The following is an 18,254-nucleotide window of genomic DNA, read 5'->3' as shown; positions in this document are numbered from 1 at the left end:
ATTAATAAATAAATCATATGCTGTGATAATTGATAAATACAAAAGGCATATATTATGTTAAGTATATATAGAAATCATACACGATGATTAATTAATAGATCAAATATTGTCATATATATATATATATATATATATATATATATTAATATATATATATATATATAAACTATGCTGAAAAATATAACAACAGGGTCGAGAGCTATATATTTAAGCAATATACTATTTCAGCAATAGGTCATGGATATTACATAATCATAGTACGCTTATTTGTATATTTGCATGTTGTCTTTATTGTTTGTTTTATTTAGCGGCAAATTATAAATATAATCAACTTTCTATATTATCAAAATTTGAACGTCTGTTTTTGACTATCAAAATATTTTCAGCCGATTGTCCGTTTTTTTTGGTGATTGATTTTAAATATTGGACCGCATCATATTAGCGGAAAATAACTCTTGAATTTTGTGTAATTAAATATGGCGACTAACCAGCTGATCTGAGATCATGACGTCATAAAGCGTCTCGACAAAACTTAGTTATCATGTGCCTGGTGTTATTTGTACTTATTCTTCCAACTAATAGTATAAAGGGTGAAAAATTTAAATTCTAATTTGCAGTTGGGAAAAAATAAACGTGTTTTCACATAAATATAATAAAATTACTTGATATTTTCGAGTGTCGAAGTCCTTTGCAATGAAGGAAATGATAACTCAGTTTTGTCAAGATCTGGCTTCTGATTGGTTGATTTTTATACACAGATCAGCTGGAACTGATCACTAAGCAAAAAATTTACACTCACTCGTGATCATGAGATCACGGAATATAAATAAACTAAGTTTCTTGAATGGTTACATTTTTTCGCCAAAACATAGAAACAAAATATCTCTGAGAGGTAATCAAGGTTTCAGAGACTGAAAAAGTATGCCCCTCGCGTGCTCTATCGACTATATAGGCGATATAGCTACAATCAAAAACTCCCCTAAAAGCTATTTTAAAATTATACGAGAGCGAGTGCCGCGATATCAGTGTATTGCTCAATGTTAATACATGTAAAAATATATTACCTTTTTAACATTTGAAAAGCTGCAGTCAGTTTTACTCACCCTGCATATCAATTGGATTGTTTTAATTTCTTCCCTATCACTCCGGCTTCAGAAAAAATGTTTACCATTTTTGTTTTTCCTACTCACCCTATACGAGCTGATCATATACCAATCAGACTGCGGAATATAGATCACATACGATGAGTAGGCAAATGAGATAATCATGTAACCTATTTACATCAGTGTTTCAATTTCAAAATTTTCCAGTTTAAAAAGTTCAGTATATTCCCTCGCTGTAACTGGAACTTCTAAGGGGAAAGAAAAATTATTCGAGTTATCGGGGTTCGAGTGAACCGGAATTGGTGTCAGATTACGTTTATTATAAGTAATACAATAAGGTATAAAATACACTGGCGGTCAAAAAAAACTGCTCAAATGTTGCTATTATCGTATGTAACAGGAATCGTGACAATCTATTTTCTATTGTACACTAGCGGTCAAAAAGAACTGTTTAGATACAAATTAATAAAAAAGAAGCAAATATTGGAGAGAGCTTCATTGGCATTTTGTATAATTATCTCATTTTAAGCAATATTTCAATAATGTAATGCAACCTCCCACACTTCCAAGATATTGTCAAACAATGGTTTCAGGAAGAGGGAGTGACAGAAATGGATTGGCCTGCACAGTCAAAAGACCTTAACCCTGTTGAAAATCTGTGGGACAATCTCAAGGGGATAATGCAAGCATAGACAATCCAGAAGATTGTCCGGCTATGGTGCAAGAAAGGAATTCATTCATAAAGCGTCCATGATTTATGCCTTGCTGTAAAGGCTGTCCATAGGATGAATTTCTTTTGACCGTGAAGATTACCACCTTAACAGAAAGTATGCCACGCCGGTGTAAGGCGTCATCAATTATAAGGCCAAAGGAGAGTGAAACAAAATATTAATATTTCATATAGCTTAGCATGTAATCTAGTCTATATTTACTCGTATATAGTGTTACAGGGACAGTTACGTTCATTTGAGAGCATTTTAACTTGTTTTGAGCAGTTTTTTTTTAACCGCCAGTGTACAATCGAATCATTCTTCAATTGAGATATCATGCCTACAAATATGAATGGTCACGGAGAGTGGACGACGTTTTAAAATTAAAAAGATCGAAAGAATACAAAAGGAACTAAAAAAGCTAGATCAATAACGACCATGGCACTACAGAAAATCTTTTGAAATTTAAAATCAATAATACATTTTCATTAACTTGTTGTTACTCGATAGTTTCCAGTTGTCAAAATGCTGTCTTCTCACATTTTAAAGTTTGCTGATCTATGATTCGAAACCAAAGTTCAAGTTAACCGGATATATTTGACCAAGGGAAAACAAAATTTTGTTCGAATTAGCGAGGGGTTCGAGTTAGGCGAGTTCGAGTTAAGCGGAGTGAATTACCGCTATAAAAAACACTGCCAAATTCAAGGGAAATCGGATTTAGCTCGAGTTAAGCGAGCTCAAGTTATAGTATTACTAAAAAACCATTTAGCGGGAAATTATAAATATAATCAACTTTCCATATATTATCGCAATTTGAACGTCTGTTTTTGACTGTCAGAATATTTTTAGCCGATTGTCTGTTGATTTTAAATATTGGACCGCATCATATTAGCGGAAATCAACTCTTGAATTTTGTGTAATTAAATATGGCAACTAATCACTTGATATCACAAATTTGACACTAAATCGTGATCATGAGATCACGGAAATATAAATAAACTAAGTTTCTTGAATGGTTACATTTATTCGCCAAAACATAAAACAAAATATCTCTGAGAGGTAATCAAGGCTTCAGAGACTGAAAAAGTATACGCCTAGCGTGCTCTATCGACTATAGGCGATATAGCTACAAGCAAAATCTCCACTAAAAGCTATTTTAAAATTATACGAGAGTGTCAGAGCGAGTGCCAATAGGCCCGATAGCATTTTATGAACGATTTAAACATTGTATATATATATCAATGTATTGCTCAATGATAATACATGTGAAATGTATCGCTTTTTTAACATGTGAAGAGCTCCAGTCAGTTTCACTCACCATGCATATCAATTAAATTGTTATAATCTCTTCTCCATCACTCATTAAAAAAAAATGTCTACCATTTTGTTTTTGCTACTCACCGCATACGAGCTGATCGTATACCAATCAGATTGCAGAATATAGTTCACATACAGTGAGTAGGCTAGGCCTATATTATCTACAGCATTACAGCACACTGACAAATCTAATATCTTTGCAGGTGGATAGCATTTATAGAAATTTTAATCATGTTCTTGAATTATAGGTTTATTATTTGACATGTGTCACAGTTGATTAGCTATATAACTATAATAGTTTTTAGGCATTTTATCTAACTTATATTTCAGCTGTTGACATCGAAAAAGAGTGTAAATAAGGGAGTGTTATTGGCAAAGGGCAAAAGCTGGGCAAAGCTGGGCGAAGTGGCGTTTTAAGGACAAAGTACATTGATTCTGCATTGTTGTCAAAACTGCACGCAATCTATCATGATAATAGATTGGAAAACCACCGACAAGCTTTTGTATTGCTGCTCAGTATGTAGTATGCACTATACAATCAAAACGGAAGCGGGAATAGGGGAGCAAAAATGTAGGGATAGGATTCTACAGGAGATGTGTTATCCAAAAGTCAGCTTTCGAATGCTGAATTTCGGAGATCCCCGAAATAAGTAGTTGCAATTTCAAAATGGATTGTTTTAATACTTAAAATGGAAAGTAGGAAAAGGGAGAGAAATAATTATTGTAGGAGTAGAAATAGAGACAGAAATTAAATTCCAAATTGTAAGCGTTATTTCAAATGTTCTCACTCGTAAATTTTCTATTATAAGGTGCAACTGAAATTTTCTTCAGATTTCTCAACGGGTTATGCCCAAGATTTTAACCAGAAACCTTGGTCTCTATTGCCTGCTGTTAAAACGTGGTGTTAAAAATACATTAACTCAGTACAGACTATTATCCACTACGACCAGTATTTTGAAATAAACATTTATTTCTACTAATTAAGGGCAAGTTCCTTATGTGCCCTTACGGCTATATAGCCATTTGTTTGCTGAAGAAAGCGTTCTTTTGGCTTCAGAATTGCGAAATACACTGTTCTTTATGCGCGGTAAAAATGGCCAGGCAGGTCGTGTTGAATTTCAGAAAAAACAGATTTCTTGAATTTGGAGTGTTTCAACATCTCTGCAATCAAGTATAGCGTTTATTGACATCAGCCAAACACGAAAAATAACATTTATAACTAACGAAATACTCTATTTGATTTCATAATATTATCGGTTTGACCATTTTTGCTGCTAAAAAGAAAGCCCCCTACGAGCATTTTTTTTTAAATATTTGTGAAGTAATATACACAGCAATTACTGCTTGTGTGCTAATCTGATCTATATATAATTCCCAGTTGATGCGCTCATACTGCACGATCTCGACCTATCAACACTGTCTTTCGTTTTCGATAACAGGACAGAGTAAAATAAGTTTCTGAATTCCTTTCGGATTTTTTTGTTCGTAACGTTGTACACAATCACGTTGAAAAAACTGTTGAGATAACCCAAGACAAGGGAGCCAAAGTCAACCGCGCGTGGCACGTATGCACTCGAGAACACCTGGACTATCATGATAAGTGCAAATGGCGACCAACAAATTCCGAACACAACAATTAATGTGACGATTGTTTTGGTCAGACGTTTTTTACTTGGACGTCTTTCGAAATCAGGAGTGATTCTGAAAGTTGTCGAGGTCGATGCTGTTGTGGTCATCGACGCTCTGATAACGTCCCTTTCACTTTCTCTATGGTAACGAATGATTTTGATATAGCAATAACTCATGACCGTCAATGGTCCCATTAGGCAAGCTGCGATCATGAATATTGTATACGATTTGCTCACTCTCCATTCCGCAAAACAATAACTTTGCCCATGATCGTATTCGAAACTTGCCCAGCCAAAAAACGGTGGCAGAGATAGCATAATTGTTATGGTCCATGTTATAAAGACATACAATGCACACTTTCGACGTGTGTAGGTGCTCTCGTATGTCGTCCAGTGAACTATGGCATGATACCGATTGATGCTAATCATGGATAATGCCATGCACGAAGCGACGAAAGTTAGCAGAGTTATAAAGCCGGATATTAGACAAACTGTGTTTCCGAGTATCCAGTCTTCTGCGATCACAGTCACAATAGTTATAGGTAGATTAACGAGTGATACCATTAAATCCGCTGCAGCAAGGTTCAGTATAAATACATTCCCCTTCGTTTGGAGAGTTCGTACTTTTGCCACGATTAAGAATAACGCCATATTCCCAGACAAAGCTCCGATAAAGACGCACACAAGGCAGATAGCTTCGACAACAGTCCAGGCAGACACCATTGTACAGATTGTAGTCGTATTCAGTTGTATGATTATATAAATATATATATTACACGATAATTTTACTCAAATACCGACTTGATGATCCCGCTGGCTTCCGGCACGACGTTAACTATTGGGCAAATTAGAGCAAACAGGTCACGAGATTGGTTCAATACTCGCTTACAACGTGGATTACGAATGATATAAACTTACAGCATTATTTTCGACGATTTCAGGTGTTGAAATTCGAGTTGTTGTCGATTTGATGCCAACATAACATTTAACAATCCAATACTCAAAGCAAACAGTTTCCTACGAAGTAATTGTATTTTGATGACTTCCCACTGAATAATAATGCCCCTCGCAGAGGAAGTGAGCGTTGTCATTAATCAACGTCAACCTTGTCGAGGCCGTGAGATAGTAAACTCAGTCGAATGAATTTTCTTAGCCGCGAATCACGAAGATATTGAATTCTGCCACGGCATATTCATTATGAGATATTATAATCAGCGTGTGTCCAGTGGCGCATTAAGTTAATTATACATTGTCAATATACGGTATAAATTGTATATAGTTAATATGCTAATCACCTTTATTTAAATTGAGCAAGCGTTGACGTACAGGAAGCAAGCGGCCTGTCAGCTTATACAGTGCCAAATAACTTAATGTGCTGTGCTTTGTCATTGTCTACGTTTTATCATACTATAGTTTGCATAATGTATTCAAACTGTATATTAAAGGTAATATTTACCCGGTTGTAACAGAGCATAGCAGACAAGCATGTATCGAAATGTTAGCATGCAAATCTTGAGCAAACACAAGTGAGACTAAGACAGTAAACAACGAACGAGTTTTAATTATCTGATCCCCCAGGAACTCAAGAAAACATTTTATTGTATTGCATTGCTATATAAAAAGCGTTTCACAATCTTGAGTGGAGTAGTTCTTATAAAAAAATGTTTAATTTTAGTAAGCTTTCTGGCTTTCCAAGTTGTACAATTCGTGCGAAAAGCTAAAAGTCCTTAATTTTTCTTTCTTTGCATATTCAAACAGACTGTTTAAAGAGGGGCGGGCCAGTCAGTAATTTTCACTGTGTCCAATACAGATCTTTCTTCCATCTGGTAAGGCTACGTTCAGACGAAGTGCCTGAATGTGGTGCTCGTCAGCGCCTAGATTGAACACGTCGCTTCAAAAATAAAATTTGCCACGGTGGCTACCTCCTGACGAAGTACTCAACAAGGACATTGTGATCAGCGTGCCAATCATACCCATTTCATCGCGGCCATCGGCCTTTGTTTTGGTAGCCTGAACATTTATAAAATTGGGTACGGGTACCAATTTTAGCCGTGCCGTGCCGATAAAAGCATTCCTTTTTAGTATAAACTATCCGGCAATCAATATATTCTAGTAAACCGGGGGGTAGCTGATAAATTTAGAAATTCCGGCATAGGCGCATCGGCCTTATGTACGTTGACGACCTTTTGTACTTCCAAAGCCTGAAGCTTGATAAATATTATGTAACTTAATTTCGGATGGAATTCATGAACACTTTACACACCTAAAATTCCAGCCCGGAACCATTAGAATTATTCTACAAATCTCACAAAATCGCTTTTAGATATCTAATAATCTATAAAACAAGTTAAATTTGAAGCGTAAAGTGGTATAATTATATGCCTGTAATACGAATATACCGAAAGTAGATATCTTGTGGTCTTGATATTTGACAGCGTGTCACTCGTCACGTGCACTAAACCTTACATAAACCTACACACGAGAAAATGCACAAGTTGATGTAACAAGTTTGTAAATTACTTGTTTGTTCACAAGCTGTCCACAAAGGCGAATTCTCACTCGGCTTTCTCCAAGTTGCTATAATAACGGTTCCTGTTAGAATAAAGCTGCTAACAACATGTAGGAAGCCTGATCATGATTGCAATATCCGAAGATTGTTCTGACAAGTTTGATATAGCTACGTCTGCTACGATATAACAAATTGATTGTTTTAACGGTCTGTGAACATGAATATATGACTATGTCCACCCCACTTATCGATACTGGCGACATCACTGTATTGTAGAAAAATTGTTAAGTTGACGTCTGTAGGGATGTCGCTACAGAAGCTTAATTGGGCGGGGAGGGGGGGGGGGGGCGTTCAGGGTTGCCAGATTACCGAATAAATTAGCCAAATATTATTACCATAATCGATTAATCGTTGTTTCATTTGTTTCAAGAGTCGACTACAACAATGTTTTTTGGCTTCTTTTTCAGTAATTTGGCACCCCAAGGAGGGAACGACTGTTTTCATTTGTTAGATATTGTTTCGAACATGAATATACGAATATGCACTGCCCCAATTAGGCTTCTAGCGATGGCCCTGGATGTCCGTAGCAGACGTGTTGCAACAAATAAGCCTTATGATTCAACAAGTTTGTTACAACTTATCAACAAGTTCGCAGTGCAAACACAAGTTGCTCAGTGACAGCTTGTTTGCAGCTCGCTAAAATATGTGATATTTCTATTCGTGTAGCTATATAAAGGACACTTTTTCAGTTTTCTTAAGCTTCTAGGAGTGTGCATGCAGTGCTTCAAATTCAATCCTGGCATCCTGCACGTATTTGATTGAACTTTCAACCCGGCTTGAGCTAAGAATCTGAAACCTGATCAAGTCAGAGCATTATTTAAATGCAATATTGCTAATTGGATTGCTGGATATTTTGTGTAGCCAACTGATCAGTACGGTAGAAACTGCTTAGTTATTGTTTTCACAATATTTTACTACTGTGCTTAATACTTTATGTCTCGAAATGAAAAAAGACTGCATTCAATTCAACAGTATGATTTGGCAGAGAACCGGCTCTCTATATAAATATATATACGTTCTTACTCACAAGCTATAGCACGCATTATAAAACTCTATTGTTGACTTGTAACCATGCCATTGAGTGCCTCAGACAACGTTAGGCCGGTTTTCCACTAGCGATAATTTTCGCGCGAAGCGACATTTTACTTTTGTTTCAGAGCTCTCCACTGCAACCATCTGGAACAAATTGCTCAAATACAAAGGAATAAAGTCGCTTCGCGCGAAAAATATCGCTAGTGGAAAACCGGCTTTACCCACCCACGCTGGGTGATAATTGTTTTAATGGTTGATAAAATCTTTGTTACTACATACCACTATGGCTGGGTAGCAAGTCATCCGTGGCTGACACTGAGAGAATAGGCGTAACAACCTGAAAGAAATTACCCGACGCATTAGTACAAATCGATAACAATTTGCCCAACGTCTCTAGATTCAAATGTTTCTGTACGCCTACTGCCCCTTCCCCCTTTCCTTTTCCGTGACTAAGAGATCTTTAGTTCGATTTACAAATAGCCCTGTTTGTATTTACTCATCACAATTATAGCCTGTGACAGGTGCCTGTGGTCGAAGCATGTTTGGAAATATAATGCAGGGCAAAGTTTCTTTTGCAAATGTCGGATAACGGAATGTATTAAATATTAACGAGGAATTTCTATATAATAGGATGTTTATACAAAAAGATTGCAACTTTGCTAATTTAGGTTAAATAAAAGGAGCCTAACTACGGCTTCGTGTCTAAAAACAGGCGAATAATGTTAAAATCAGCGGCGATGCATTTTTATGAGTGGTCAGGTGTGTATATTCACTATGTGCGATGGCGAGTACAGACTGTACAGTTGAGGATTACTAGAACGAGTGATGTTTGAAAACTTAGACGAGCTAGCGGGGCGAGTCCAATCTGGCCAAATTTTCAAACATCACTAGTACTTTTAATCACTAATAACATCACATGATTATTTGTTTATTTTTAGCGTAATCCAGTCCTGCCAGACTTTTATCTGGCCATTATTGCTGCCGAGCCTCAGCGAGGCAGCACACTATTTTTGACGTTACATGACGTTCTTAATTTCTCGTGCCTAGTCTCCAGCCGAGTTATGTATAGTCGACATAAATCCCGATCTGCTTTCTGCTTTGGTAGATGTCTGTCCATTTCCAGGGATCTAATTAAGAATTCAAGTTTGTTTGTGAAATCAGGGAGGTCAGACTTTCTATTGTGTACGCAGGCCTGGAAAGCAGTTTTTATTTTTTAACAGCCATATCGCTAAGTATTTATAACAGCAATACAAAGGCGTATTCAACAGCCATACGAAGCCATGTAGACAGCCGTGTGAAGGCATATAAATATATTCATTTGTGTGGTGCATGATGTTACGCTAAATATTCAGCAGCTGTATCGCTAAGTATTCAACAGCCATACGAAGGCAGATTCAACGGCCTTAAGGCGAAATATTCAACAGCCGTACGTATGGCTAAGTATTCAAAACAAAAAGCCATTAACCATACGAAGGCATGTTCAACAGGCCAAGTGTCAAGGCCAAATGTTCAACAGCCGTTTGAAGGAATATAAATATATTCGTTTGCGTGGTGGTGTTGTATTCAACAACAGCCACGTGAAGGCATATTCAAAAGCAGTTAAACTTAATACCAGATTATTGCACGGGTTATAAACAAAATGCGAGAGTTGGACCGAACTTCCAACGCCAACTCACACTTGTAACATACAACGTTGATTGGATAGTGTGAATCACATCACTTTGCCTAGCGCGTCTTCAAGATCCCCTCAAATTTTATCATAAAAAGAGGCGCAAAGCACTCGAACCATCCGTGGACTAACGGAGTAAAAGCCATATGAAACGTTGAAAAAGCTCGACAAGAAAAGAAGAAACAAAAAAGAAACGACAGTAACAACGAAGACTTGAAGCAAAAGAGAGAACATTTAAAAGAAAACATTTAGAAAAAATGGTTAAAACCTTGTAAAGATCCTACTACCTAGCGTATAAGAAAATAAAAAAAAAACTATTTAACAATCTCATTGTTCGGACAACTGTTTATATCAACTATAGTCTCCTGTCTCAATCCAAACTCAACCTTAATCTAACCAACATCCCTCGCACTGAAATAAGGACTGTGTGAACTTCGAGCTTTAATTGGAGGAAGGAGGGTGGTGCATATTCATGTATTCATGCTGGACTGATTTAGTTTGTGCGCTATTATTCCTCTGATGTGTAAAAATGAGTATATCTAAAGATATACATGTACCCCTCCAATTAAGCGATCTGGCTACAGCTTTTGTCACGTGCAGAGTGTTAAAGTTTTGATATTTAGTCTTGTAAATCTAAATAAAAATGGTTTATTCAACATTATTAAAGTAGTATAACAATATAATAAATAGTTTATTAAACTTTAACCTATAATAATTTATGAAAATGAGCCATATTTCCGAAGGAGTGTATCTAAAAGGCGTGGGTCTATATTATTTTTTACTATATTTTCTACTAAAGGTATACTACGTACGTTCACACGGGAACCCGACGAATTTTGAACCAAACGTTTAAGAAATCGTCTGGTTCAGGTGTTCACGCGGTAAAATGGCAACTTTAGCGACCTTAAGCATGTAGGACGCGAACGCAACGACGACGGCTATCAATACATGGGTCATTGAAAAGAAATGAATAATTAAAGACCATGATGGGTTTTAGAAGTCGTCTTCGTTTTGTTAACAACGGGAAAACGAGGTTTTTTACGTCTTGCCTAGAACGGGTGCATTTCAGGACCCAGGGAGACCTATACCTCGAAGTAGGCTCTATAGAATTGTCCTTAAACACATGTCAGTACAATGTTCTTAACGCCTTATACTCAAATTGGTACAATTAATAATATACAACAACAACTTTGCTATAGCATTTATCTAAAGAATAATTTCAGCCGCGTCGTCGTCGTGTTGCCGTCCAATAAACTAAGGACGACTTAATTTACGCATCATTACATTGTCTCTCTAGGTTCTCTGTTCACATAAGATGGTAAAATTCAAAATCATCTGTGCAACACAAGTCCTACAGATAACATCCGTAATATTCGAGCCTCAACGCTGGATAATACGACCACGTTTTTGGCCAAATACGCAGGTACCGGGCTTGAGTGGCATTCTTAAACACATTGGTTACAATGGTATGCTTGTCCCTGTTTGCCTGAAAAACCTAAAATGAAAATTATCATGTTGCACTGTTACATGTACATATTATATTGATTAGAATATAAAATACCCAAAACATTGCTAGCAAACGTTTGTGCGAGAATATACTGCTATGAAAATTTCTGAAAGAATGGGGGGTTTTTACGCTCTTGGATCTACACATTTGTGGTGTTTTTCAACAGATCATATTTTTCCAATAGTAAAATGTCATGGTACTCGTTTCTGCTGAATGTTCGACGTCCCAGAAAATTGAGCGACTCTTGAGCTATCAAATTCAACTATAATTATTATATTGCTACGAATGGTTTTAAATACTAAAATTTTCAGCGAAATTTCAATGCCTTTTTAAATCAGATTCACCTTTAAACTTAGTTTGAAATAACCACCTTCCCAATCAGAATAATTTTAATGAAATTGGTGAAAAATAAACTCAAAGATTATCATACATTTGTTGATAAATTCTAGTATCAAACGTGCAAAACACGTCCTTTAACATAAAAATACTACCCATTTACTTCTTCAAAAACACTCTAAGAAAGCTTCAAAATCGTGGATTTTCTATGCGAAGATATCTTTCCATTCCCTTTATACAATTTTGCGAGTCAATTGTTTTGTATTCAAGATCACCAGTGGCGTAGCCAGCCTGACAATTTTAGTGATGCTATGCTAATATTTTGGTGTTCATTGACTGTGAAAACAATGAATTTCTAAAGATTTTAATAATTTTAATGACTTGAAATTTGCATAGCATGACCAAATTGTTAGGCTGGTTCCGCCATTGAAGATCACCTGAGTGAAAAATATTATTCCAAAGTTTTAAAATATCAGCTATGCTGGCGCAAACCAAAATTCTAACATAGCCAATCGCACGTTTCCAATGGTTTGCTTGACTGATAGGCACAATGACACAAACGCTCAATGTGCAAGACATAATGGAGGACAACTTCAATTTCGCATTTGCATTCCCGGGCGTAATTACAATCGTCTGGCAGCGAAGGCCTTGGGGAGGAATATTGATTTCGAACCCATCCCAATCATTACGCTAGTTTCCGCCGGGAATAACACTTAGTTGTTAGAAATATAACAAGCTGGTTGTTACAAGTATGTAAAATAAAGCATACTGTGATATATAATGACCTGTAACGTTATTATTGAAATTCTCTAATGATTTTCCTAACTGCATGTCCTGGCCTATTTATTACTGTACCTTTACACCTCCTGATTCTTCAAAATATTTCCAATTATTTCCATCTTTGCTGTACGAAACCGAATACGATTTTGCCCATTCTGTGGGACTAGTGTAGCAGTTTCCTTGTGTCGCTATTCCTGTAACAATGGCCAGTTTCCCTAGATCGACTTGAACCCACGTGGCTGAATTAAAGTTGTAGGGAGGTTCCCAACTGCAATTTTTACCAACTCTTCTCAATCTTGCATAGTGGGGTAGGTATCTTTCATCATAGTACGATGACGCAGTGATTTTCCCGTCAGGTATTTTCTCGCTCTCCATGCCTAGTGGCACCGGGATTAGACATTGAGCTAATTGTAGAGAGAAGTATTTCATTACAATTTTTTGGAAGTTATTTGGCCGGCTTCTTGATTATTTCAACGCACGAAAGATTCATGTTTATTCATCATAAAAATTCATCATATTTCTTTAATTCAAACCATAGCAAGCAAAGTATCGTAGCCAGATTTTGTCCCGTTAAGAAAATTTCCAGTTATCATAATAATTCATGCCTTTAGAATTTCATTGTTTTCACAGTCAAAGAACACCATAATAATTATTAGCATAGCAGGAAAAACCGTTAGGCTGGCCATGACCATGCGTTTATTAGCGACAGAAATTGCCGTCTCTTGTGCCCCAATTTGCATTTTACCTTACATCATAATTAATGGCTTTCTACTTTTACTACAAAATGCTTTGAACAGAAGTATAAAACGTAAAATCGTCGCAAACACACGTAGCGCACTGTTTGCCAACATCTTGATCAATAGGGCAGCTTTGAAATATTCAGATATTACTCAAAGTTTTAGTTGTATAGACCCCTATAATTATATATTCTCGCAAAGAATTTATAAAATCGCTGATATTCACATTGAATGTTTCGATTCGGAAAGTTAATGAATTGATGTGTAAGTAATGTAGTTTTTGTGCATGGCCAGTGTTTACTTTGTATTCTTTATTTCTGATATGAATTTTTGTGTGCCGTGAACGGCCTTTTTTGTATTTTAATAAAACTTGAGGACTATACGCATGGGTGAAGTACAAATTAGTACACATGTGACACTCATGTCGGCGACGGGAAGAAGAAACTAGCTTACATCCGTACAGAGACTATAAAACTTCATGGCAACATATTGTCGTGAAAAAGCGACAACAGTATACCTTGCATATGGTAAGAAACAGCGAGCTTATGCATGAATGAGTTTGGTCCACATTATATCGTCCATTCAACTAAAATATCATTAGACGTTATCACTCCGGCGTCAGCGACGAAGTTGAAAATTCGCCCCGGTTTTGTTTTGTTTTTGTTTTTGTTTTACTTTTCGTCGTCGCAAGTGTGTAATGGCGCGAAATATACTTGTATTTGAAATGTGTATGTGACCGTATTTATCAACGTCCCAGTCTTATCTCCCAAGAGTTGTGGTGCACAGCTTTGGCTAATTTTCCAATGCGCGATTCGATTTCGTTCGCATGATACGGCAATTCCTCCAAGAGGAACAAATAAACTGTTCTTTTCATGCTGTTCGATTAAGTTTAGATTGAATTGGGGTAAGAATATATTTAATACATGTAGATTCCGGTCCTATTTTAATGATGTCGCTGCTATTTCGCCGTTTAACAAGATGATGTGGTCGTGTATGTGCGCATTGACACGTTGCGTAGTTTGGACAGGATCGAAGATTTAATGATAACTATATAACTGCGAATTCCAAAGGCGAATGTATCATGCGGTTTACTTACATTTTTGAACAATTGAACTTCTATACTGCGATGTGCTTCTGAATTTCGCGATCGAACATTTAGGTTCGCAAGGCATCTAAATGCGAATATGTATGCAAAACAATACGCGAGCTGTATTGTTTATGTTCAGAAGCTCTATCTTGAAGACTGGCACGTGCGCCGGAGTTAACGCCAGAACGGCGTCTTGTTATTCAGTTAAAAACGTGCGTGAAACAGGGTATATATAAATAGCTTACTATATTCACAAAGTTCCCCTTTGTAGTGCTGTGGACATTTACATCTATAAGGATCTGAACCAGGTCCATCTCGAAGATCGATGACTGTGTGACCTCCATTTTTACAATTCTTCATTTTATTGGAAGGTACCTATCGATATCAGGGATTGGCTTAAGTTAAGTTGAAAAACAATATGATGGAATCGCATGCATCTTATGATGTTTGAATTTTAATATTTTACAGTATAAGCATGATGGTATAATTTATATTTATGACGCTACATGTATATATCATATGATCATGCTATACGATAGGCAATAATGCTATGTTATTATTTTTCAATTTTATTATTAATTTGTTCCGTTTTACAGTGTTATGTATTGTAGATATAACACTATGGTGAATGCATTTACAATCGGAGTTCAGTTCAATTACTACTTCAATAAGTTCATTTTTTTGTCGATGCATGCATGGTGTAAAATCAGCAGCGATTTTGTCTCAAAATGATTTTCTGCGTTTCGCTCGGTCTCATGCATGAGTGGGACACCCCTATTAATTGATACGACATTGATGAGTCTTCATAGACATAGGGAGTATAATACCACTCATACACATATATAAGCAGAATGAATATACAAGGAAAGAGATGGGCCTTTCATAAAAAGAGAACATTAGTGCATGTTCTACATTTTGTCAAAACGATTGATATAAATTTAATTTAAGAACCGCGTTTATTATACGAAGTGTTTACGAAATGACAATTAAATTTTTACTTCATCGACCGAAAAAGGGGTCCGCGAAAAGGGGTCGTCAAGTACAGAAGTTCTTACCTTTCTATGGCCAAGCAAATGATAAAACACCCAGCCTTTGTCGTTTTTGTTACAGACGCTCATGTTATAGTTCAATGCGTGTGCTAACTGACAGTTCGAGCTCTTTTTCTGGAGTATATTCTTAAAGTTATACCCGGCACAAAACGGTTCCTGCAAACATGTCAGGGCGCAGCTGCTTAAAAAATTACATGTTTCTTCATTTATACGCAAATTTTTCGGGAGAGAGCATACATCTATATAAAATTAGAGAATACCAAGTTAAACGTTCAAGCATGAATAAACAAAAAAAGCTGTTTCTAATATATTGCTTTTCATATGGGGTTAAATTATTAACGAATGTTGCCATTTAAGGTCCTTTAATTTCCTAACAATAAAATATACTCGGAAATTTTGCATGCAAATAAAAACCATCCGAGTGAAACATGTTTTAGGCAAAAAATAAAAAAAAATAATGTCAGTCAAAACTAAAAACTGAGCTAGCACTCAACAAAGTTGAATCATGCATCGGAATGAATTTAATGTTTATATTTAATGTTCCGATTTATTGCAGTACACCACGTTTTAGAAGTTATTTGAAATTATCTTTTTAACTATACGGCGCTGCAATTTTTTTTCCCGCAGGGAAACATCGGACAATTCTTTCATGGTCGGGCATGCATCTTTTATACATTATCAAAGACCGAATCCATATTTCCAAGCAATCATGTAATATTCTGTTTATTATATGAACAAATTATAAGCAAACGACAATTCTTAGTAACTCAAAAACAAATATTTATTGAAGGGCACTCATTTAAAATAACAATGCATGTTCGGTAAAGTGCGCTTATAGTTGTAGTCGGTAAAAAGTATTTTTGACAAAAACCTTTCGCTTGATTGCGGCAAAACACGGGGATGCAGGAAGTCGAAAATTAAAAAACCGGAACGTTTTACAACAGATGTTTTGATTGTTTGCACATATTTCCTACGCAGTTTTTGATTGGCTTGCCGAAAATGATATTTTTACACGTAAAAATATCGTACTTTACGGGGTTTTAAATACGATTTTTCTCGGTGGCGTAAAACTCTACACATAATAAACATGCGATTTAAACCATGGATTATAATTATTAATGAAATGCTGTGTTCCATAAGTGCATGCATGTAGGGAAAATACAGGGTATTAAATTTATGTTTGATTTGTACAGACTATTTTGGTAATGATGCACTTTATAATTCTAGCTTGCATTGGTGGCTACAAACTGAGACATCGATAGAATTATAAATGTAAATTTCGTACCTTTCCACAACAAACGGAAAGACGTTGCCGAATTCACTGCATTATCTGACTTGCAGAATTTATCTTCCGCTTTGGCAAAAATTGCAAAGAAAAACAGCATCAAAAATAGTAGGAACGAGAAAACTGTTTTAACCAATCTCCTCATTTTCCCTTTCAACGTACATCCGCGACAAAACCTTTACAATGAAATGAAGTTCTTAGAAACAGCTTATATATGATGCATTAACGATCTTTCAATCAAACTTTCTTTACATTAATTATAATTCCTTTGATATGCTTCCGCGATTGCGTTTTATGCAATAATTACACACTGTGCCGGCAGGCCGTTTGTAATGGACTAGATGTTTCGAAATAGGCGGATCTTATTAATTTCTCAGGATTATTATATGTAAATATTAGCATCCCTGCACGCAAATATTGCGATTATTGAATATATACATGTACAGTATAGATTAATTTGTTGATAACTGTCCGTTGATCTTTGATCCACTTTTAACACAATTTTTTTGGGAAAGTTATAAGCGGCAATACATTTCTAGATTTGAAATTATTATTGATATATTTTCTAAAATTCCGTGCATGATCAGCCGGATAATATTTCATTGCTCGAGAGCTAGACGACACGGTTTTCGAAAACGAATGCCACAACTCGAATAAACCTTAAGGATCGTTGTCAATATATTGCATGTTTGAATTAATTGTTAACATATTACACACTAATATGGTGGAACAGGAGACGCCGTAGAGTGTCGGTAGAATCTTTGATAGTCATGCATGATAATTATAATATATATATAAAAGCCAATTCTTATATATATATAGCCCGGTTTGACGTTTTGACAATTTAAAAGGTGCACCTTGCGATGCATCACACGAACTGATAAAACGTATAGAAAGCGTTCCTACTTTTTATGACCAAACGCATGAGCGGATTGCAGTTTTTTTCACTCGGCATCGCGCGAATCGGATTTAAGGTGCGTAAGAGCGGAAAGAAGGGAAAGTATGCAGCCGATAACTGTCGGCAAAAAGTGTATTTTTAAAGTAGGTGATAAACACTATCGGTATCACTCGCCAAACAGATATGACTTTTGATATTTTTTTCAATAAAATAATTATTTATGTGGTTGCTTCTAAAACATTTTAATATGAATGCAGATGTTTGCGGCGTGAATGCACGCATGCTGATCCTCTTTTATGCCTTGGTTCTGCATGTTAAAAAACATAACATTTAAGTTTTACTAGAAATACATGAATGCATCAACCCCTAGCCTCGGTTAAACGAAGTTAGTTAAGCATACATAGGGATGGTAAAATGATTGTTAGAAAATTTATGTGGGTTGGGGGTTTTAGTGGAGGCTACATGGATACAGTATTTTGATTAGTTTCCTCCGCAGGCATGCATCTCTTATTTATATATTAAATTATATTAGCTTATTAGGCATGGG

The 18,254-nt window shown here is 36.1% G+C and overlaps 2 protein-coding genes across 2 annotated transcripts; both read right to left on the bottom strand.

Annotated features, from left to right (window-relative positions):
• Nucleotides 1–3,862: 3,862 nt before the first annotated feature.
• Nucleotides 3,863–5,973, bottom strand: LOC114533365 (melatonin receptor type 1C-like). The gene is made up of 2 exons (XM_028554875.1): nt 5,677–5,973; nt 3,863–5,593 (listed from the first exon to the last, which is right to left on the bottom strand). The coding sequence occupies exon 2, from the start codon at nt 5,479–5,481 to the stop codon at nt 4,492–4,494; it is 990 nt and encodes a 329-aa protein (XP_028410676.1). The 5' UTR covers nt 5,482–5,593; nt 5,677–5,973; the 3' UTR covers nt 3,863–4,491.
• A 5,082-nt stretch (nt 5,974–11,055) lies between these two features.
• On the bottom strand, nt 11,056–13,049 carry LOC114533327 (lactadherin-like). Its single transcript, XM_028554836.1, has 2 exons — nt 12,727–13,049; nt 11,056–11,523 (listed from the first exon to the last, which is right to left on the bottom strand). The coding sequence occupies exons 1-2, from the start codon at nt 13,024–13,026 to the stop codon at nt 11,380–11,382; spliced, it is 444 nt and encodes a 147-aa protein (XP_028410637.1). The 5' UTR covers nt 13,027–13,049; the 3' UTR covers nt 11,056–11,379.
• Nucleotides 13,050–18,254: the final 5,205 nt, after the last annotated feature.

The sequence above is a fragment of the Dendronephthya gigantea genome, unplaced genomic scaffold, assembly GCF_004324835.1.
Source record: "Dendronephthya gigantea isolate DGI-Jeju-01 unplaced genomic scaffold, DenGig_1.0 000089F, whole genome shotgun sequence".
Lineage (NCBI taxonomy): Eukaryota > Metazoa > Cnidaria > Anthozoa > Malacalcyonacea > Nephtheidae > Dendronephthya > Dendronephthya gigantea.
The sequence above is the reverse complement of the archived record's forward strand: the minus strand, read 5'-3'. Positions and strand labels throughout refer to the sequence as shown.